Source organism: Corella eumyota, chromosome 2 (assembly GCF_963082875.1).
Source record: "Corella eumyota chromosome 2, kaCorEumy4.1, whole genome shotgun sequence".
Taxonomy (NCBI): domain Eukaryota; kingdom Metazoa; phylum Chordata; class Ascidiacea; order Phlebobranchia; family Corellidae; genus Corella; species Corella eumyota.
Window position 1 is genome coordinate 17,448,638 of NC_137491.1, and position 23,383 is coordinate 17,472,020.

The 23,383-nt window shown below is 32.5% G+C and overlaps 2 protein-coding genes across 2 annotated transcripts; both read left to right on the forward strand.

Annotated features, from left to right (window-relative positions):
* The first annotated feature begins 7,227 nt into the window (after positions 1-7,227).
* Positions 7,228-11,632, forward strand: LOC145742561 (uncharacterized). Its single transcript, XM_082560338.1, has 8 exons — positions 7,228-7,315; positions 7,711-7,869; positions 8,216-8,374; positions 8,737-9,141; positions 9,636-9,827; positions 10,263-10,403; positions 10,546-10,695; positions 11,283-11,632. Exons 1-8 carry the CDS (start codon positions 7,228-7,230, stop codon positions 11,546-11,548), a joined length of 1,560 nt encoding a protein of 519 aa, XP_082416464.1. The 3' UTR covers positions 11,549-11,632.
* A 678-nt stretch (positions 11,633-12,310) lies between these two features.
* Positions 12,311-23,362, forward strand: LOC145742158 (zinc metalloproteinase-disintegrin-like ohanin). Its single transcript, XM_082559930.1, has 22 exons — positions 12,311-12,451; positions 12,593-12,720; positions 12,791-12,952; positions 13,154-13,239; positions 13,730-13,905; positions 14,058-14,143; positions 15,277-15,438; positions 15,887-16,039; positions 16,510-16,643; positions 17,005-17,193; positions 17,602-17,764; positions 18,134-18,248; positions 18,612-18,717; positions 19,144-19,321; positions 19,544-19,612; positions 19,687-19,798; positions 20,035-20,238; positions 20,767-20,973; positions 21,149-21,349; positions 21,769-21,969; positions 22,333-22,533; positions 22,707-23,362. The coding sequence occupies exons 1-22, from the start codon at positions 12,388-12,390 to the stop codon at positions 22,973-22,975; spliced, it is 3,366 nt and encodes a 1,121-aa protein (XP_082416056.1). The 5' UTR covers positions 12,311-12,387; the 3' UTR covers positions 22,976-23,362.
* Positions 23,363-23,383: the final 21 nt, after the last annotated feature.

Consider the following 23,383-nt stretch of genomic DNA (forward strand, 5'->3'; position numbering starts at 1 on the left):
CATTTCGCAAAAATTTTCAGTAAAACAAAAGTTACAGCAAATTTTTATTCTGGGTTTAATTAGGTCACGTGATATTTTGGGCCAATGCTATTGCATATAAACTTTAAAAAAAAAAAAATTTTAAATCGAAAAATAAATGTTTTGTTAGAACCGCACAGGTCCAATTAACGTGTTTACAAAATATTTTTTGAAAATATTAATATTCATAAAAGTTATGACACTTTTATTAAAAATTGATGAAATCTCAAAACCTAAACTTTTATATTTTATTAGACGCGCATTGACCTAACTAACATTCAAGATAAAACATTTCGCAAAAATTTTCAGTAAAACAAAAGTTACAGCAAATTTTCATTCTGGGTTTAATTAGGTCACGTGATATTTTTGGCCAATGCTATTGCATATAAACTTAAAAAAAAAATAAAAAAATTTAAATCGAAAAATAAATGTTTTGTTAGAACTGCACAGGTCCAATTAACGTGTTTACAAAATATTTTTTGAAAATATTAATATTCATAAAAGTTATGACACTTTTATTAAAAATTGATGAAATCTCAAAACCTAAAATTTTATGTTTTATTAGACGCGCATTGGCTTAACTAACATTTAAGATAAAATATTTTGCAAAAGCTTTTAGTAGAACAAAATTTGAACTAGTTTTTATTTTTGGTTTAATTCGGTCACGTGAAACTTTTGGCCACTGATACAAATAAATGAAGAATTCTCTATACAAAAAAGACTTTACCTCGCGGCTTAAAAAACATGAAAGAAAGAGGTTCAATTTGTAATAACGAAATGCCTTATAATAAGTGAAGCAACAAATTTGCTTAAAAGTTTAAAACGGTAAGTTTTTTTTTTCAAGAAAAGCCTTACTTATTAAATTTTGTCAAAAATAAATCTTTTATTGTTATCAATATTACACATTTTCAACTTAATTTGTATTTTTTAAAAGAATTTATTTATTACCTTTTTAACACAACGCATATACTACATAACTACAAAGTTATTCCGTGAAGTACATTTTTGTTACAAGAATCCTTTTCTACATTTATTTTGCTGGATGGCAGCATTGGAATTTAATCAAATATTAATAGTATAACTTGTATTGTGTTAAAACAACGGTATATTATAATACAAACAAAAAAAAGAAAAAAATGGTTAAAAATGCAAAAAGATTGTGGTATGCAATTATCAGGGCAAATTATAACTAGATATTTACACTTTGTTTATTTGTCAAATCGTTAACAAAATTTCCATTTTCATGTTTAATTCAAGAACACAAAAATTAAAGATTTTTAGCTTAAAACAAGTTTGTCAAAACTACTAAACGCAAACGGCACCTAGTATCTGGCCTGGTTGAACATATCTGGAACGTTTACACATACATTCAGATGCCCCTTCGCATCTCATATTCCAAGCACCTCTGTAATTTCTAGGTTTGGGGCAGTAGGCTACACAACGTCCCGTGCAAACTGCTTGATTTTGCTGACAACTACATTTTGAAACGCCGCCTTCGTTGCCGTTACAATATCCTCCAGCACAATTTGTTTGGCAAATGTCTTAATAAATAAACAAAAATTACAAAAAAAATATTTAAACAAAATACACAGATATTTTTTGGTATATTTTAAGACTTGCTGCACTATTTGGTTTATTTGTAAAGTCCTAGAAACAATTATGTTGGGAGCACGAAAATTATGTTGGGAGCACTTTAAACCAATTATTTCTAAAACTAACTTTAATTTTGTATTAAATTATGTAAAAACACAAACACAATAATTTATCTAATTAAAAGTCTAAATTATTAAACAAACGTATCAACAAAATGACTTAATGAAGCTTAATAAGTTTTAAATAAGTTAATACTTGAATAAATGGTCTATTACATAATTTTAAAAATTTCGTTAAATAATTAGCGGTAAATTAACAAATTAAATTTATATATAAATTTTGTTATTTACTAATTACCTACAAATTAAGACACTAATTATATTTTAAATAAGTTACGAATATTAATACATAGTTCAAATTTAACATAAGAATTTTATAATTTTTTTACTTTTTAGTTTTTTGTACCTGATCTAAGCGGCATAACATTAGTACTGTAAGTTCTCGGATTATTTCCAATAGTAAAGTAATGGGCGACCACATATATTTCGTTTCGGTTTTGTTGAATTGCACATCCTACTCTACTTGTTTCCTTCCAAACAACTTGACTAAAGTGTTCTTTAAAAATAAAATTAAATGTAAAATGTTAGAAAGTTTAAATTGTGTAATACATTTAAATAAAAAACGATACAAGTTCAAGCAAAAAATGTGAAAATAAAGCTGTTCATTATATATGTTCTATGTAAAACTATCCATAAGTTTTTAAAGATACTTTTTGAACAAAAACTAGGAATAGAAAGTATAATAATTAAAATGTTTTAATCTTCTTTTTATACTTGCTGCAATCCCTTACCTGTTTGTTTTTGTGTTTGTAAAGGATTGTTATAATTATATACAAGTCCTTCGGCATACCAACCAGCAATTGCCTTGTTCACACTTAATTTATTATTTCTACTTTGTCTCCAAGCAATATTTTCACCGACTCCAGGTTTTCTGTTAACACCTATACAAAAAAATAATCGTTTTAAGAAAAAAATATTGGAGGTACCTGTTATATCAGATGTATTATTGATCTAATAATTCTACGTTAGTGTGACTTGACCTGTAACTTTTACAATGTTAGAAATCAACCAAAAAGTCATAAATTACCACTTTAAACTTTCGGTAACAACCTAACAATATTGCCTCCCTATGTAATGTTAAACTAACTTTTTTATTTAAAATATAACACCGTAGTAATTTTATAAACTCACCAAAACGTGAAGGGCGAACCGACTGAAATCCGGATTTCCCGTCGAAGGCCATTTTTCTTGCATACAACTGAGCAGTTTTCTCCAAGGTACCGTCGTAGGTTAACGGCGATGCACCATGCAGACATCTGTAGTAGTTATGGGCGTTCAGGCATTGTTGCTGCATAGTTGCCCCAACCACTATACCCCGATCGCACGTCTTAGCCTTGGTGAAATTTTTGAGAATTTCTTTGAACAAGGGTGATGTGTCTTCGGTGAAAAATTCGCTAAAAGAGTCAGGGTCGATTTTCTGGTTTGAGCTAAATTCTGTAAGATTAAATTAAGATAAGTTACATTACCATACTGTGTAGCTCTTATACACAAGAAAGCTAATTAAAATAAACCAAGAAGCTAATTTCCTATGTAGTCCTTATACACAAGAAAGTTAGTTTTAAAATAAACAAATTTTCACAAAATTAAAAAAAAAAACAAGATGGAAATGGATCTATAAGAGAAATCTCTTTTATTGCAATGTAATAACGACAATATCAAAATCTCTTTACCTCCAAAATCAGGCACAGCTTGAACAAATGGATCAAAACTATCATCAGTCTCGGTTGTAGTGTTATCTGTTGTAGCTTCAGCTATAATCTTTGGGGGCACTGGTGGGGTAGGGGGTGCTGGGTAACCAGTTGGGGGTACGGGGTAGGTGGTAGTCGGCTTAGGGGGCGCGACAGGGGTGGTTGTTGTTGCGTCACAACGGAAACAGAACTTGCAACTGAGAGCGCAGTTTTGGATCATGTGGGGTTGATATTTCGAAGATTGGTGACAGTAACTGTTTCGACGGTTGGCCCAGCCTGGACAGTCCACTTTGTTTTTGTCTTCGCAAGCTAAATCAAAAAAAATGTTAAAGATATAATCTAATCCACAGAACACTGACTATAAATTCTGACTTGCTAGTTACATTTAACGTTTACAAAAAAAGCAAAAATTGTCTTATTAAATGTAGTTTCATATAACTTTAATTCTCACTGTTTAATCAGCTTTAATACAGTTTAGAAAAAAAAATTTCTTAAAAAAATTTTAATAAATGTAACACGCTTACTATCTGAACAGGTTGCTGCAGTTGTGGTGGGCGGGGCTTCACATGGTCGGCAAATCTGGCACGTGATTGGACAAAGGCTTCTTGCCAACGCGCCTTGCTTTGATCTGGCTTTACAAGATCGAGCGTAACCGGTTAAGCAGACCAACGTATTTTCCTTGCAAGATCCATCTGAAAATCAAATTTAAAAAATTAAAAATGGTCGAAGTATCAAAATCAAACACAATAAGGTCTTTAGGCTACATTTGATGCTAAAATGTGCGTTTTTAAACTATATACCTGCTACACAGGGCAAAGCATGAACTGGGCACTTGCGGCAAATACCGCACGAGGCTGGACAGATGCTCGCCATTAAAACAATCTTTCCAATGCCGCTACTTCTACAATTACTTCCCATGATTGAACAGGTAAAATCGTTCACATCTTTGCAGTTGACATCTACAACAGAAGTTGTGTTAAATTATTATATAAAATAACTAACTTAAACAAAAAACAGGAAATTTCAATGACAAGTAAATCAAATTCTGCATAAAATAAAAAAATAAAAACATATTTTTTACATGTACTAAATTATAAATTATTTTAAAATATAGTTAAAATATTTTCTTACCGCAATTGTAGTTAGTTCGAGGTCTGGTAGCAAACCCAGTTGTAACGTAAGGTCGGGGTGTGGTATATTGGTTATACTGGGGCGGTTGCCCGTATTGATTATAAGCTTGCCCACCACCATATGGGTTATAAGGTGCTGGGGTGTAGGGGTTAAATGGTGGTCGGGTGTAGGGGTTATATGGGGTAGGGCCTGGGACACCACCGCCAGCGGAATAGGGGTCAAACCCAAAATCATCGTCACCGTCAAAAAGATTCTCAAAATCGTCAGCTGAAGGGTCAGCCCCTGAATTGAGAAGATCAATAATCTGTTGCTCTTCCGCGGTAAATTGGCAATGTACTACAGCCACTAAAGCGGAGACCAAAACTAACAGCTTCATATTATATCGTTTTTTTATAACCTGAGAAATATAAGAAATAAATAAATAATGCAGATGTGGTTTCAGCCCTATCTAACTAATTTATTAACACAAATTTTAAGTAAAGCAAAAAGTATACATATATTTTAATACGTTTTTGTTTACAATAACTAGAATACCGATTATTAAACGTTACATACATTAACTTTATAGGGAAACAAATTTTTAAACTAACACTGAAAATCTTAGCTTCAATATATCGGCAATTAATCTAACCCTGCCTTGTCTTTTTAGTAGCTTATATAGGCGTTATACGTGCAGTAACTGATAATGGACGTGGGTATTACATGCGCTAATGAACCAGTTACGTCATCTACGCCAGCACTCAGCGCGTTGGAAGCGACTTAATAACACCCCGATTTAGTTACAATTGACTTCAATTAATGATCGTGTTATACCGTTCATTAAATCATTAAATTTAATATGTAAGGTAATGTCAATGGACGTTTGTTTAGGTTAGAAGTAGGGTACGCCTTAACACATCCTTTAAAAGGGTGCAAATTATTAAAAAACGGATTTTATAATTGTTGCAAAGCACATCCTAATTTTTCATAATTTTGAACATTTCCTAAAAGTTCGCAGGATATTAAATGAAAGCATAAAAGATCTTTGAAACAAAGGATTTAAGTCTTACGTCATTCTGTCAGTTAATTTACACGATTACTGTGTGATTACATATGTTCTATCGCACAATTAAAAGTTGTAACCATAATTACACGACAAATAAAATCGTTTTAAAAACTCTATTGTATACGAACCAAAGGAAAAAAACAAGTTTTTAATAAACAAATCAAATGTAAATTATTACGTAATTTATAAAATTTATAAGCACTTTAATTTACTAAAACGTATTATACATATTTCTGTTATGACCCATTTTTTGTTGATCGACACTGATTGCTGTATGTTGAATGACAATGAAATGTTGTTAATGTTGCAACACATGTTGAATATTATAAAAAAGCTCAAATATTGTTTTTTTGTTTTGTTTTACAATCTATTCGCCAAACATATACGATTTTAATACTTTTTCTTTAAAACTTCATCCAATTAAACTAACAACTTAATGTAATAAAACAAAAAGTCTTGGATTAACTAATACCCGGATTAGAAATACACAAATGTTAAATTTAGAGTATTCCTTATTTCCGAATTCTACTCGCAAGCAAGTATATTCTAATGTATAATTATAGGCTTATACCTCTGTATGTATAAAGGGCATTTGTATACTACCATTAATTAATAGGTAATGTTTAATACATGTATAACCTACATATAACAAAATGCGTATCTTAAAGTTTCGTTTTAATAATACGAATAAATTAAATAATTTTATTTCAAAATTACCAAGTTAACAAAAACATTAATATAATTAACATTCTACCAAAAAGTCGTGATATCCTTGTTATGTTATAAGCGGGATGTTTTAAAAAGGTATGTTAAATAGTTAATCTTAATCAAAATTGTTAAATGTTAAAGTTATTAACTTAATTAGAAATTTAGACAAATTAAAATAATCAAAATTTACATGTTAAATTTCAGCATACACAAAAAATATTTATTTTAAATAAGTTAATTTTTAAAACAAGTTTAACAATAAATATGAGATTTATTTACAGAAATTATTTGACATTTAAATAACCACAATGTCTTAAAAACGTTAAACTCTTTTATAATATTTCTGTTAAAATTTGAAAGAAATTTACGTTAACTAATTCAAGAAAAGCGAATGGTAAAATTTTAGTTAAGCTTTTAATTGTCTTTGACGATATTATGTTTGATTTATTTTATTTACCAAACTTAAACCACTACAATTATCAATTAAAACAATTAACCTGATAATTAGAACAAAGTTTTCAAATGCTACATGTGTATCAAATAATGATTATGTTATTAAACACATAAATTTGTCTCGTTCGAACCGATTATGCTATCTAGACCGACGTGTCTTCGCGTCGTTTTTACATTATTTAAGTAAACCTAATCGGTTAAACGTTTAAGGTATCTCCAAAAGTCGTCGTAATTGTTTATTTTACATAATAATTGACGTCACTGCCTTACAAAAACGACAAAAAATGTTACCATGTAATTGCCTAATTGTTGTTAATATTTATTCCTATTGATTCAAAGTCATGACGCGATTTCCCGTCTATTTTAATATAAAAGCGGCCCCGTAAATTCGAAAACGTTAAGTTTCCACCTTGTCGTTTAAACAACAAGCAACCTTAAGTATAACTAAAAAACTGAATAAAAAAGGTAAACAATGAGAGGCTTAATTTTTGTATTAGCGCTGCTGGTAGCACAAGGCTACTGCTTTCGAAATGGAGTTTTTAACGAAGACGAGGACTGTTGTAAGTTAGACTTTAAAATTTTTGTTTTAATGAAATTTAAATGGCAGAGTATTAAATAAATTATTTGTATTTAACGTACTCTATACTTTTGCATGTGTACAAATAATTTAATTTTATAAGATATTTAACTAATTATTGGGTTATATGGTAATGTACTTTATATATCTAAAATATTGTACATAAACATATAAACTATTAGTAAGAACTGCCTGTTAATAAAGTAAATATGTAACATATTGAAAAAAAAGATTTAAATAAATTACAATTTTAAAAGATCACCTATGAAAAAGTAAAAATCCCAACAATTAATTAAAAACAACATAAATTTTACTTGTGAAAATTTTTAAATTTTTTGTGCCTCCTACTGTTAATTTAATGTAATTTATTTTATACAGATGATACCTGCGAAGATGGTACACCGATATGCGCCTTTGGTTACATTAAGCATGCTTGCAATGCGACTGGAGTTTTCGGAATAATCGTTCGTGCAAAATGCCCAAGAACTTGTGAAACTTGTAACTTGTGCGACTTCGATGTCAAAACCTGTGTCGAAGGTAAACTTATACAATTAAATCTATTTATATTTATTTTTTATTTTAAGAATTAACGAAAAAAAATTTAAAAAACATTTTTTACAATTCTAAAAAAAAGCTAAAATTAAAAAAAAAAAGATTAAAAATTTGAGTTTAGGATTCATAAGCTTTACCTGAAAAATAAATTTGTTCTTTTTAACAATTTTTTTTTTAAATCTTTGTAATTGTTTCAATTAAAATTATAATTTTTTTAATTTGAAACAATTTAAAATCAATTTTTTTTATATTTAATTAATGTTAATTTTTGTAGTTAATTTTTAAACAATTTTTTTTAATTAAAAGTCAACATATATGTTAATTTTTGCAGAGGACGAATGTACCGACAAGCACAAGCTTTGTCGAGGTTTCCTTGCTCCCGGGTTCTGTAACCATAAAACAGTTGGTAAAATGGTGCGAGAAAAGTGCCAGAAATCCTGCGGAATTTGCAGAATTTGTGGCCCCCCTACCCCAGAACCATGTGACCCAAGTAAGTAAATTAGTTTTTCTCTAAGTTTTTGTTTTTTGTATTTTTAATTTTGAAATCCTTAAGTTTTAAAGCTTTTAAGAGGTTGCATTTTATTTATGGGTTATGTTTTGGTTTTACTACTAATTTAATTCTGTTTAGTATAAAAGTGACATGGTAATTTATTAGTTTAACATCATAATTTTGGTATTTTTCAATGTCAAAATTAATTGTTATCAATGCTTTACATAACAAAACAATGATATAAAACCCAATGATATTACATACCCAAAAACAAGCTTTATCTATTTCGTTTTCTATTGCTTTTAAACAGGGCCAATAACTACGCCTAATTAACCCGACTAATTTTACTTCTTGTCGTACAGAATGTATTGACAAACATGAAGACTGTTACTATTATGCTGAGAAGGAAAACTACTGCGATGACAGCAGAACCAACCGATTCTACCCCTGGATGAAAGAAAATTGTAGATTCAGTTGCAAGTTGTGCAAACCTTGCAGACGACCAACAATCAAACCACCGAGGCCCCCCGCACCCACCCGTTACCCCACAACTAAAAATCCCTACACCACTTATAACCCCTACACGCGTCCAACTACTTATAACCCTTATACAACATTTAACCCCTACACGCGCCCAACTCCTTATAACCCATACACTAGACCCACACCATATAACCCATACACTAGACCCACACCATATAACCCGTACACACAACCTAACCCTTACACCCCCCCTGGCCCTAATACCAGACCCACAAAACCCCCAGGTATATAAATGTTTATTTCTGTTTATACAAATGCTCTTGTTCAATTTAAAAATTTATAATCAAAAAATGACCGGTTTGTGTAGTTGTCTGAACAGCTTTACTACATAATGATTTAGGTTTGATCCCCATTGCTCTCATGCGGTAGCGCCCTTGAGTAAGGTGATATAAACGATATAAACTTCTGCTGAGCCAACACTTAATCAGGGCTTTTTTATCAGGCAATTATGATCTATATAAAATTGCCAAACGCAATTCGAGATTAGGTCGGGGTAACTGATGTTACTTTATGTTTAGGTCGTAAATTCGACCTTCCTACATCTAGAATGAATAAATGTAAAAAAAAATTATGAATTCCAAAATATTAAAAACTGATCAATAACAAAGCATTGGATAAAAAAAAAAAAAAATATTAAAACCTGATCAATCCAAAATATTAAAAACTGATCAATAACAAAGCATTGGATAAAAAAAACATACCTTGTATTGTATTACAGGACCTTCAGGTCCTTGCCTTCGAGGTTCACTCAGAGGTAACAACATGGCAGAAGTCTGTGTAAACGCTCACAGGTACTACAGATGTCTCCACGATACACCACCTTTGAGATTCTCGCAAGAGCTTCAAAGGTCGGCAAGGGAACATGCTGAAAGACTTTCGGATAGAAATCAAGTTGGGCCTTCTATAATAGGTAAACAAAAAGAATCCTGTTTTACAATTTGCAAAATTATTTGTATATTTTGGTAAGGATGTAGAATTAATTTTCCTACAGAAGTTGTCAAAATATAAAAACCTAATTTATAATTTAACCACCAGCGTGGTGTATAGTAGTCAAAACACTTTTTATTACATGAGGTCCCAGGTTCAATTTCCACCGCACCTATGCTGTGGCGCCTTTGGTTGAGTAAAATGTTAAAAAAAACGGTACAAACTCCTGCTTGGCCAACGCTTAATCAGGAGTTTAGTTATTGGGCAATTTTTTTTAATAATATCTGAGCCTGTAAAGGGCAACTCGAGACTGGGAGGGGTATTTTACGTTTAGGTTGTGAAGTCGACCTTTCCACATTAAGAATAAAAAACAGTTTTTAAGTTGTAACATAGCTATAACTATTTTTTTTAATTCAAGGACAAGAACGAAGTAATTTCGTTGGCGAAAACATCGCAGTATTTGATGGCGACGATTTTACTATCAACGATGCGGTTGTACAATGGTATTCACAGGGTATTGGTTACGATTTTGGAGACCCAAAACTTACAAGTCAATTGGGTAAGTTCAAAATATTGATTAAAACAAAAGTACCTAATGTAATTAAACGTTAAGAAATTGGCATTTTTTTATGTTTATTACCCAGTATCTGTAAATTTACATTTAAAACAAGTGACTATAACTTATTATGTATTTTTCGCAGATAAATTCACCCAGCTCATCTGGAAGGGTACCACTGAAGTAGGTTGTTTTATTAAGAAGAAAAATGGGCGTTCAGTCGTGGTCGCACATTACCAACGAAGAGGAAACTACAAAAGCACTTTGCTGGCTAACCTCATGCCCGCAAACCAAGGTAAAAATTTAACACTTTTACTGAAAACCTATAAACATTAGAAAAATAAAAAAAATTCCATATTAAGAATCGATTAAAATCGGCTAACTGTGTGCATCAATTATGCCAGGTGGCGCTATAAACCAAATCCAAATTTAGAACCTAAAACATTTACTAAGTAGTCCGGTAGTGTGGCAAACCGGTCATGGCGTCAGACTACGAGCCGAAAGGTTTCGGGTTCGAGCCGTACCAACGTCACACTATTCGCCCCTGAGCCCGGCGTTTACAGATAGCTCAAAAACCCGTTTAAAACAGCACACCCTTCCCCAACAAAAAATATAAAACCTATCACCTTGAAGTGATATGAAAAAAAAAAACATTTACCAAGCAGTCTGGTAGTGTGGTTAAGCGGTAATGGCGTCGGACTACGAGCCGAAATGTTTCGGGTTTTAGCCGCACTATTGTCACACTGTTCGCTCTTGAACTTGGTGTTAACAGATAGCTTAAACATGTCCCAACCGCACACCCTTATTCGATAAAAATACAAAAACCTATTGCCGTAAAGTGAAATGGATGAAAAAAAATTTTAAACTGATTTTTTTTCCTAGATACTTGTTCAAAGACATGCGACAAAGGGGCATGCCTTGGAAACGCAGGAGACAAAGGAGGAGACGATCATTTTTGTGATTGCGAAACCGCCGAAAAATCCGACGACGAATACCCGGTCTGTAGCGGTATCTGCGTCATAAAATGCGAACAGCCTACTGTCCATTATGGGGACTGGTCTGAAACTTGTGAAGGGGCCAACTTTTGTCAGTGCGACTTAAAGGGCGACCCAACCAACGGAATTCCGCCCGGTGCCATGTGTAACTAAATTAGAAAACATATTGAACGAAAATCATCTGAATTGGCAAAAAAGTTACAAATCATATTCAAAGTGTTAAAAAGAACTATTAAAATTTCCTGTTATTATTTGTGATGCATATATTATCGAGACTAAAATTTTCAAACCTCTTAAATTTTGCAGTTGCCAATATAATTATTTGTTATCATTTATAGATTAATTAATATATTATAATAACGCCTTGCTACTTCTTGCAATGTAGATTTAAATAAAGAAATGTGTATTACCATGGTATTTTAGACTTACAGTAAACCTAAAGCAAAATAATTATCAAAAAATACATTTTTGTCAAAGTGTAAACAATTAGCTATATGCGGATAATTTTATATAATAACAGCATACAAAAAACGTTATTACATTAAATGTATTTCGAAACAAATCATTAAAATAAAATTAGGGAATATTATCAAATTCACTTTTAATTATCCGTTTTAAATAAATCATAAAAAAAAAATAAAAAAAATTAAAAAAAAATATTTTTATAAAAAATTTTAGTTTCAGATAAAAATTTTGTTAAAATTACAAAAAAAAACTAAAAATCAAAATCTACTAAACGCTAATTACTCATATCCTTTTTGCTAAAAATAACCAAATACCAACTATTCTTCGCATACTCCGTTTTAATTAACTTTATATGGACAGTTTTTAAGAAAAAGTTTTTCGAAATCACGTGCCGTTACTCATGTACTATATCAGCACGCTTTTAAAGCTGCGCGCTGTTACAAATTCTAAGTAATAATAAGCCTACATAATACGAAGTAAATGTTATTAGTTATAGCATAAGCGAGACAGCAAGCGTAAATACGGCAATGAAGTTAGCTTTTATATTTTTTATTGTGGTGCTACGGTATATTGATGCCACCTTTATTCAAAGTAAGTTGCTATGTGAATAATGTTATTATATAAAGATAAAAAATATATTACAAGCAACGAAAAGTTAATAAATGTTGCTTATGTCTAAAGGTTATAATAAAATGGTTATTTATTTAATGTTATAGTACTATTTCCGTTTAGATATTCCGTTAGAAACTTTACATCCAAAATTAAAATCACTAAAAAGATATGAAATAGTTCAACCTGTCCAATACGGTGACAAGAACCATGAAATTAAGTTAAACGATTTAGAAAAATACCAAAACGAAGTAAGTGTGTAAATGTATAGTTATATAAATCGTAGCATAGCGAATAATATAAACGTTATTTTTGTTTTAGGATACTAATGATCACCGAAAAAATGTTTATTTTTCTATTACCATTAACGGTACGGATTATAAACTGGATTTATTGGCAAATGAGAATCTATTATCATCTGCCTTTAGTGTTAGCTATCAATCTTCAAATGGAAAACTAATAACACAACCGCCAAGTCAAAAAGTAATTTTGTTAGTTCATTAAATATTAAAACAAATTAAATTAACGAAAACTTTTAGACTTGTTATATAAATTAAATGATATATTCAACACCACGCATATATATATACATATACATGTTGTACTATAGGTTACTAATGTCCGTTATAAAACTGTATTACATTTAATAACATTCATTTTAAAGGAAAATTTATATTTTTTTAGCTTTTAAATCACTGTTATTACCAAGGTAAAGTCCGAGGACTTGACGATAGTTATGCAATGTTTAGTACATGTAACGGAGGATTAAAGTAAGATATAAAAATATTTATTTAAATGTGTGTCGAAAAAAGGCATTTATTTTACGTAAATATTAGTCTTTGTTTAACGGATTTAATTAATATCTTTGTTTTAAATATATTTGTATGCTATATTTTTAGGTTTAATTTTATTTTAATTGGGGGTATATATCGATAAAATAAATGTCGATTTAAGAAGATGCCATACAGTTCTTATTGTAATTACAGTACAGTAAGGTTAACAAGTTGTTAATAACTTTAAATAAGTACATTAAACTGTTCTTACTATGACTAAAAAATTTTTTTTTTTTTGGCATAACTATACTTTTAACACATTATTAACAATGTGGTTCTAAATGTAAAAAGGTAGATTCCAAAGGTTATCACGTGTTTATAATCATTTTTTACAATGTCATAGCTCACAGTTAAATTTAAAAACTAGCTCAATATATTTCCTGTGACGACATTTACTCATCAGAAAATAAACACTAAAATTTTTTAGCGGTGTCATTGTGTTTTCCGATGACGTAGCCATTGTAGAACCTTTGCCCCCGCACTTGCATGGTCACCCGAGCGGAAATCACGTGGTCTATCGACGTCACGACGACCTGAGCGAGTCACGTGACGAAGGTTGCGGGAATGACCACAACGATGATTTTATAAAAACTTTTACAAATGGTGAGTTTAAATTTTGACTTTTTTTGAAAACTTAACTTAATATTCGGGGTAAAAAAAAGAAATTTTAATTTAATTATGCGTTTTCACTAATGCATTCTAGTGTGTACTATTTTTAAGCATTTTTTGTTTTTTTATTTAAATTTTTTTTAAAGGTCTTAATCAGAAAGATCGTTTCAAAAGAGATGTAACGAACGAAAGGAAGTTTGTAGAATTTACCTTGGTCGTTGATAACGAAGAGGTAATGAACTCAAATTTTAATTCAAAAACGCCCAACACGAACACACAAAAGCACTTATTCAAAACTCGTCAAAAAGGCTGCCTATTTTGTGAATAATTGTATTCACAAAAATTTAATTTCAAATCCAATTCATTTTTAGAATACGCGCAAAGGCGTAAAGTTTCGAACTTTGCGATTTCTAAAAATATGTCATAATTAAGTGGTCACGCAACGAGGCAAACCCATAATTATATTGTCCCAAAATAAATAATGATACATTAGAATACAAAACTGTATGCCGATCATAAGATAGTTGCTAATGCTGCGTGATTATAGGCCTTGTGAATGTACTGAACCGTATAAGCGATCGCTTATATGCAGTGTCAAGTTCTGCCTTTAAAAAGTACTGGTATATTATTAGGTTACTATATTTGTTATGCTACTTACGTTTATATTCTTGTAAAGATGTTATTCAGTATCTCGATGCAACATATTCTTTTCGTATGCTACATAAATGTTAAATAACTAAAAGCTATGCGCTGTAATTTTTTTATCAAAAACAACGTTTTCAAAGTTAAGCAAAACGTGTAAGATTCCTTATCAAAAAGCCTGCAGACGGTGCTAAGTGTTCCAAAAAATTAACACGTACATTCTGCTATAGCAGATTGGGAAAATCTCTTTTTTTATTTTGTTGTTTACGCACAAATAATGTAAACGACTTAATAAAGTATATAATACATTGGCGATATGAGAAAAATGGCAAATAAAATCTCATGGCTTCTTTTTTTGTATATATTTTTATCCTCGATGTGGGAAAGTCGAATGCGCGACTTAAACATAGAGCAACATCAGTAACACCAGTTACTCCGACCCAGTCTCGAGTTGCCTGTGGCATTTGGGATATTATAGATTATAATTTCCCGATAACTATGCTGCTGATTGAGTGCTGGCTCAGCAGGAGTTTATACCGTTTATAGAGCCTTACTCAAGGGCGCTACAGCATGAGATCAGTGGGGATTGAACCCACGACCTCATGTGTGGTGTAGCAAGTGTTCTTACCATATAATATTACACATAGTTATATAGTATATAAAAACATGCCGCCCAAAATGCTAATGCTTTAGTTTTTTTTAAACTTCAAAAAATATTTTCAGTTCAACAGATTTAGCTCAATTGGTGAGCTTGAAACACAAATGGTCAGTCTTGTCAATTTGATTGATGGATTGTACACAATACTCGGTATTAGTGTTATATTTTCCCACTTGGTAATATGGAACGTTCGAAACGAAATACCGGAAAGTACCAACCCGACGACGGTAAATATATTTGGAAACTATTTTCTTAAAAAACAGTGATAATTTATTTATCCTCGATGTGGAAAGGTTAACTTTACGATCTAAACATAGAGTGACATCAGTTACCCTGACCCAGTCTTGAGTTGCCTTTAGCAGTTTAGAATATTGTAGATTTTAATTACCCGATAATTATAAGCTGCTGGTTAGGTATTAAATGTACTGCCCCAGTAGGGGTTTATACCGTTTTTGGGTGCCTATTTAAGGGCGCTACAGTATGATGGCAGTGGGGATCGAACCCAGATGTAGCGGAGACAAGTGTTTTAACCACTACGCCATACTGCTGGTTAAAGCTTAATTGACTTTAGATTTCTTAATCAATTTAGTGTAATAAATAAAAAAACATTATCTTCACATTATATTTTAAATAAACACATTGCTAAGGCCAAATCTTTATAAATCTACGATGCAGGTTTTGGAAAACTTTGCCAACTACCGTTTCGACAACATAACCATAAACACCGACGCCGTTCATTTGATTTATGGGGGAAATTTCGACGGATCTACGGTTGGAAAAGCAACAACACAGACTATTTGTACGCCAAGTGCGGTCGGCGTGAATCAGGTAAATTTTAGGTGAATTAATCAATTTTAGGTGAATTAATGTTTGACTGTAAGACAGGTATGTCATTATATTTATGTAAGGCATTAATAGACCATAATTTAACAAAAAAAAAACTATTCACTTTAAGTATTTCTATTTGCAATATAATAAAATAGGGTGGTGTATTAGTCCAAACACTTGCTACACTACATGGGGCCGTGGGTTCGATTTCCACTGCTCTTATATTTTGTAGCGTCCTTGGGTTAGACGCTATAAACAGTATCAATTTCTGCTGAGCGAACACCTAATAAGCATATATTTATTGGTCAATTATAATCTATAATATTTTAAACTGCCAATGGCATTTCGGGACTGGGTTGGTGTGACTAATGTGACCTTCTGGATCATGAATTCGACCTTCTCAAATCGAGGATAAAGATATATACAAAAAACAAATGAAAACTTTTATTAATATAACTTTTTTATTACAGGGAGGGCCAAGGTCTTTGCTTAACCTGGCTTCAATAATGGCACATGAACTTGGACATAACTTTGGAATGGATCACGATACAGCAGAATGTAGCTGTCCGGATCGACTTTGTATCATGGCCGCAACCGCTTCATCGTAAGTGATTTGGGTTTATTGTTAACATAGTGATATTCTTTGCCTTACTAAAGGGCGCTACAGGAAAAGGGCAATGGGGATCTAATACAAGACCTGATGTGGTGAAGTCACGTGCTCTGACTACTACAACACACTGCCGGTTTAATTAGTTGCTTAAGCATAGGGAAACTTGTTTTACAAAGCCATATGTTTCGAAATTTGACTTTTTTCACTGTTTTTTGGACACTACAAAATCTTGTTAAAAAAACAAAAGTATGAACCAATTATTATATGTCATAGCAGCAGTGGGAATTAAACTTACACTCTTTTGTTAAGACTCCTAGTGCCACACCATTACCCCTTTATTTTAAACCTTTTACAGGAGGAACCCACCAAGACAGTGGTCGTCGTGTAGCAGAGACTTTCTAACAGCAACATTAAACATGGGCCTTGGAACTTGTTTGTTAAACGTTCCAGCACCAGATACTATATTGGGCGGTCCTAGGTGTGGTAACGAGATTGTCGAAACGGGAGAGGAGTGCGATTGCGGGCCACCAAACAGTTGTCAAAGGTAATTTAAAATAAATAAAAATAAAAGAATTACTTATAACCAGCAGCGTGGTGTAGTTGTCAAAACACCTGACTTCACTACATGAAGTCCTGGGTTTAATCTTTATTGCTCTTTAATCTTTATTGATCTTTATTGCCATGCTGTAGCGCCATTGACTGTAAACGATATAAACTCCTGCTAATCCAACACTTAATCAGCAGCTTAAGTTATTGGGTATTTATAATCTATAATATCTTAACCTTCCTAAGGTAACTCGAAACTGGGTCAGGGTAACTGATGTAACTCTATGTTAAGATTGTAAAGTTAACCTTTTTCACATTTCCACATCGAATAAATGCTATTCCGAGAATATACTTTTTTACTAAAACCGTTTTTTAATTTAACTAAACCCTATATTTTAATTTCAAGCACGTGCTGCGACCCCAGCACTTGCCGATTGTTAAGCGGTGCAAGTTGTGATGATGGGCTCTGCTGTTCTGGTTGCCAGTTTAGGCAATCAGGTCTTGAATGTAGACCCACTAACGGTAATACTTGCGATTTACCTGAGTTTTGTACTGGGGCATCTGGGGACGTGAGTAAATGTGTTGATAATATTAAATAACTTAAACTATTACAATATGGTTCCCAACCTATTGCCAAGTTTTTATCACCCTTGTGTATTTGTGGAAATTTTACGCCTACACTAGATTGGATATAACAAACTGATACCAAAATCATAATATATTAAACATGAACTTTATTATTTAAATTTATTTGTAGATCATTTAATTATCTTAACTTTTATTAATACGATTACATAGCCACTGAAATTGTTAAAAAATGAATAAATTTTAATTTTATTAATAAACTGCCAGTAAAAAACGTGCTTTTAGACATTTACTGACTAAGTCCCACTAAGGCTAACTTGATGTCATTTATACTTATTAAATTTTTTCCATAGTGCCCTGCTGATTTTTTCGTTGAAAACGGTATGGCATGCAACAGTGGAAATAATTTATGTTATGAAGGAGTTTGCTTGACTAGAAATAGCCAATGCGTCGCCAATTGGGGAAGTGGTGAGTTAAGAATTAACAAAAAACATTTAATTGGGAGGAAATAACTAAATAACACACCATCTTATAAGTGGTGTAGTGATCTGAGCACATGGCTCCTCTACATAATGTTTTGGGTTTGATCCGCCATGCTCTCATGCTGTAGCGCCCTCAAGTAAGGCGTTATAAACGGTATTAACTTTTACTAAACCAGCACTTAATCAGCAGTTTAATTATTAGGCGATTATAGTCTATAATATCCAAAGCTTCTCAAGTCAACCCGAGACTGGGTCGGAGTAACTGAAGTTACTCGAAGTTTAGGTTGTAAAGTTGACCTTCCCACATTGAGGAAAATAAAAAAAAATAAAAAATAAAGTTTTTGTTAAGGTGCAAGCAACGCGGCAGATTTATGTTATAATTCCTTAAACATAAGAGGAGACACTGTCGGAAATTGTGGATATAACGGAGCGAATTATATACCTTGCACTTCAGGGTAAGTTACTTATAAATATAAAACTTATAATTTTTTGCTTAATTTTATTTATTTTTATTCTCAATATTTAAAGGCTGGATTTTGATATTTGTCATTGGGTTTTGTATATTTGACCTAGAGTTTTCCTATTTCTTTTTGTCATTAGCTGGAGTTTTTTTATATATATTTATCCTCGATGTGGAAAGGTCAATTTTACGACCTAAACATAGAGTAACATTAGTTACCTTGACCCAGTCTCGAGTTGCCTTTGACAGTTTTATATATTATAGATTATAACTGCCCGATAATTAAACTGCTGATTAAGTATTTGACCAGCAGGAGTTTATACCATTTATAGCGCATTACTCAAAGGAGCTACAGCGTGAGAGAAGCTGGGGTCGAAAATGACCTTTTCAGCAATTTAATTAATTTGTTTTTCTAATACAGTAACAACCTGTGCGGCAAATTATTTTGTGTTGGTGGAGCGGACACTCCAACTGGTTTCAGAGGATCAGGAACTTTTACTTTCACACGGAATTCTGAAGTGACCCCGTGCAAGCTTATAGTATCAACTCCTACAGATGTTGGGTTGATTTTAGACGGGACAGTGTGTGGAAGCAACATGGTAATTTTAACAATATTTAAGTGCAGGTCATATTAAACAAACATTGTACCTTGTATTACTTTAACAATGAGATAAGCACAGTCTTAGCCTATAGTAAGAAACAGGCTTATTTCACATTTCGCTATTAAAACTTGTCCTGAAAACGATTGCACAAATGTTGCTGCCAAATTTTTTTGTTTATATGTAAAATACTGTAATATAAACCGCGTCTTATTATAACAGGCTTGTATGAACGGAGAATGTACCCCAACTAACCCAACAAGATGTACGAGTTCATGCAACGGAAATGGGGTAAGAAAATATATAATATTATGTGAAAAAATCCATATTTTGTGTACTTATTCATATTTTTTTTATTCTAATAGGTATGTAACAACGAGGGTAACTGTCATTGCAACGCGGGTTGGGCCCCACCTAGCTGTACAAGGTCAGGGATTGGTGGAAGTATAAATAGTGGTGGTTCCATATCGTTAAGAGGTAGCGTTGTATTCTCTGTATACTGGTTAATTTTAAATGTAAGGTAGATTGCACTAAGCCATAGAAATTATCGGGATATTTTAAATTTACATATTATTGACCTGTTAAGACATTGTCTAATTATAAAACTGCCAAATAATTATTCAAGTAAACAAAAAAGCCATGGACTTTAACTGCAGACAGTTTCATTTCAAAAACTTCAACTCCATAAATAAATATTATTTCTTTTTTTTCAGTGACTGGGTGTCCTGTGTTAATTGCTACAAACCCAAATGTTCAAATACGAGATAGATCTGGGTCCCAAGCTCCGTATACGACCGGGGAGCAAGTAGCATATTTTTGTACATCAGGAGAACTCGTTGGTTCACAAACTAGAAGTTGTTTATCGACTGGACAGTGGAGTGGCTCAGAGCCAAATTGTGTGGCAACTACAGCAACTGGTAAGCTTAATAGGATATTTTCAAGGTGTTTAAACTACCTGTTAAAACCTCCAAGTAACGACAAAAAAGGCGAAGTGTCCCGGCAGCGTGGTGTAGTGGTAAGAACACTTGCTACACTACACATGAAGTCGTGTTCAATTCCCACTGCTCTCATGCTGTAGCGCCCTTGGGTAAGGCGCTATAAACGGTATAACCTCCTGCTGAGCCAGCACTTAATCAGCAGAATAATTACCGAAAAATTATAATCTATAATATCCCAAACTGCCATAGGCAACTCGAGACTGGGTCGGAGTACTTGATGTTACTCTATTTTTAAGTCGCGCATTCGACTTTCCCACATTGAGGATAAAGATATATACAAAAAAAATGGAAAGGCATTGGTGCAGTTTATACTACTAAGTTTCTTTAAGTCGGTAACAAATTTCGACCAATAAGAAACTTTTAAAGTAAGATAATTTGACTTGTTTATCATGGAATCAGTTCAAATGTCTTAAATGTTTGGTTTCTAAATTTTTTCATTTTCTTTAGTTGCAACAACACCTGCAACCCAGTGTCCAACCTTATCAGCTTCCAATAGAAACGTTGTAATTCAGAACGCCTTTGGTTCTCAAGCCCCGTATACCAGCGGGGAACAGGTTGTATATTTCTGTACTTCTGGTGAAATTGTTGGCTCTCAATTTAGAACTTGTCTTGCTTCTGGGCAGTGGACTGGGTCGCAACCGACTTGCCAAATTGGTAAGTAATTTTGTAGACAACATTTTCACCTAAACAGTGCAATTAAAATTGCAAACAAATATGAAAAATTGGAAACTTGTTAAATATGACCAAGCTATTATTGGGAAAAAACACCAAAATCTTAACCTAACCAAATTGTAATTTATTTTCTGTTAATAGTTGTGCATTTTTTTAGTTGAAGTACCACCAGGACAGTGCCCTACTTTGATTGCAACAAATATGTATGTAGAAATAAGAAACGGACCTGGTTCTACAGCTCCGTACACAACAGGAGAACAAGTTATATATTCTTGTACTTCTGGTGATTTGGTTGGTTCACAGAGCAGGACATGTCTCGCAACTGGACAGTGGACAGGTTCTCAACCGACTTGTATGGGTAGGTTTACAATTATTTAATGTTGAAAAATAAACAGAAAGATATGAGGTCGTGGGTTCAATCCCCACTGCTCCCATGCTGTAGCGCCCTTAAGTAAGGCTCTATAAACGGTATGAACTTCTACTAAACCAGCACTTAATCAGCAGCATAATTATCGGGCAATTATAATCTATAATATCCCAAATTGCCACAGGCAACTCGAGACTGGGTCGGGGTAACTGATTACTCTATGTTAAGGTCGCACATTCGACCTTTTCACATCAGGGATAAAGATATAAACAAAAAAGATAGTGAGTTGTGTAACAAAACTGTATATAGCACCGAACAAATACCAAGAAACACTGTTTATATATCTTTGATTGAATTGAAATTATTTTTGTTTTGTTTTATGTAACTAAACAAATCTTTTTTTGTTTTAGTTACAGTTATTCAGTGTCCAACATTGACAGCAACCAACGAAAACGTTGAAATAAGAAATCCGTTTGGGTCTCAGGCCCCTTACACCAATGGTGAACAGGTTGTATATTCTTGTACTTCTGGTGAAATTGTTGGATCACAGACAAGAACTTGTCTATCAACTGGTCAGTGGACTGGGTCTCAACCGACTTGTTCAACGACTGGTAGGCATTTTAAATATCACCATTTAAACTTAACTAATAGATTTTAGAAACAAACACTTATTTTAAAATGTAAGCTCAAAATAAAATCCCTAAATGGCATCTTTTTTGAGACAACTTCGTTAGTTCTGGGTATAGGGTTATGGTTGTACTTGACTTAGTTGTATTATGGGTAAAAGTAAATTTGGGGTTTGTCTTGAGGGTTTTTAAAGGGAAATTTCTGTCAAGCCATAAAAATAAAATCAAATATATTCGTAACAACACTTTCTTGAAAAGTTTAAAAAAAATAAATTTAAAGCCATTTGAAATTAATAACTTTATTGTCGACCGATTCCATATTTTTGTTTAATTTAATTCTTATTTTAGGCACTGGAGAAACGCCACAATGTCCATCACTAACAGCCACAAATCCTAATGTTATTATAAGAAACGCAGTTGGTTCACAAGCTCCATATACCAGCGGGGAACAAGTTGTATATGTTTGTATTTCGGGTGAACTAGTTGGACCATTAACTAGAACTTGTCTTTCAAATGGAGTATGGACTGGTGCACAACCCATTTGTCTAGGTAACGTTAACTTCTATCTGAAAAACATAAACTTTAAAACAATACTGATATAACAACTTTAGGCTACTTTGTGTAGTCTAACCTTACGTTCTCGTATAGATGTTTTATTAATAATTTACCTACATTTTAAAAATACTTGCTATCTTTTTAGACCAATTTTTTTTTCTGTTTAGAAACTGCATGTCCACGTTTAGTACCTCTTACTTCTAACATCGTAATTCAAAACTTTCCGGGGTCGAACGAACCATTCCGTGCCGGTGAACGAGTCGTATACTCATGCTCCAGAGGAACTCTACAAGGAAACCCTATAAGAACTTGCCAAGAAAATGCAATTTGGACTGGGCGAGAGCCAACTTGTTCTGGGTCGGAAAGAACAAAAGCTTTCTATTTGGTCGCGTTTATATTACCAGCTCTGACAATATTACTTAACTATTTATTTTAAATTAATTGCTATTATGTTTTGGAAATATCCTATCATATATGCACTTAATACTAACCTTATGCAAGAGATTTGTGGTTCGAATACACCCTCTATTCTGAATCAAAATACCCAAGGACAGAATTACTAACCTTCGCAAAAAACACAACAGAACCTTCCAACCTAAACCTGTAAAAAAAGCTTTCAAGCTACAGTAACTAAAAAACTCGTTCATCTTTTTCTAAAATTCTCCTGATTTCTAAAGTCTACTATTATTCTGATTTCGGTAACAACAAAATCACAAGCAGAATCGTATGATGCACAAATGCTTTGGTTTTAAGTTGCGACAATGTGTTAATAGCAAATGTTATATACATATACAATATACAAACGTACTACCATAACGATAACAACGCCAGAAAAAATTTGGCG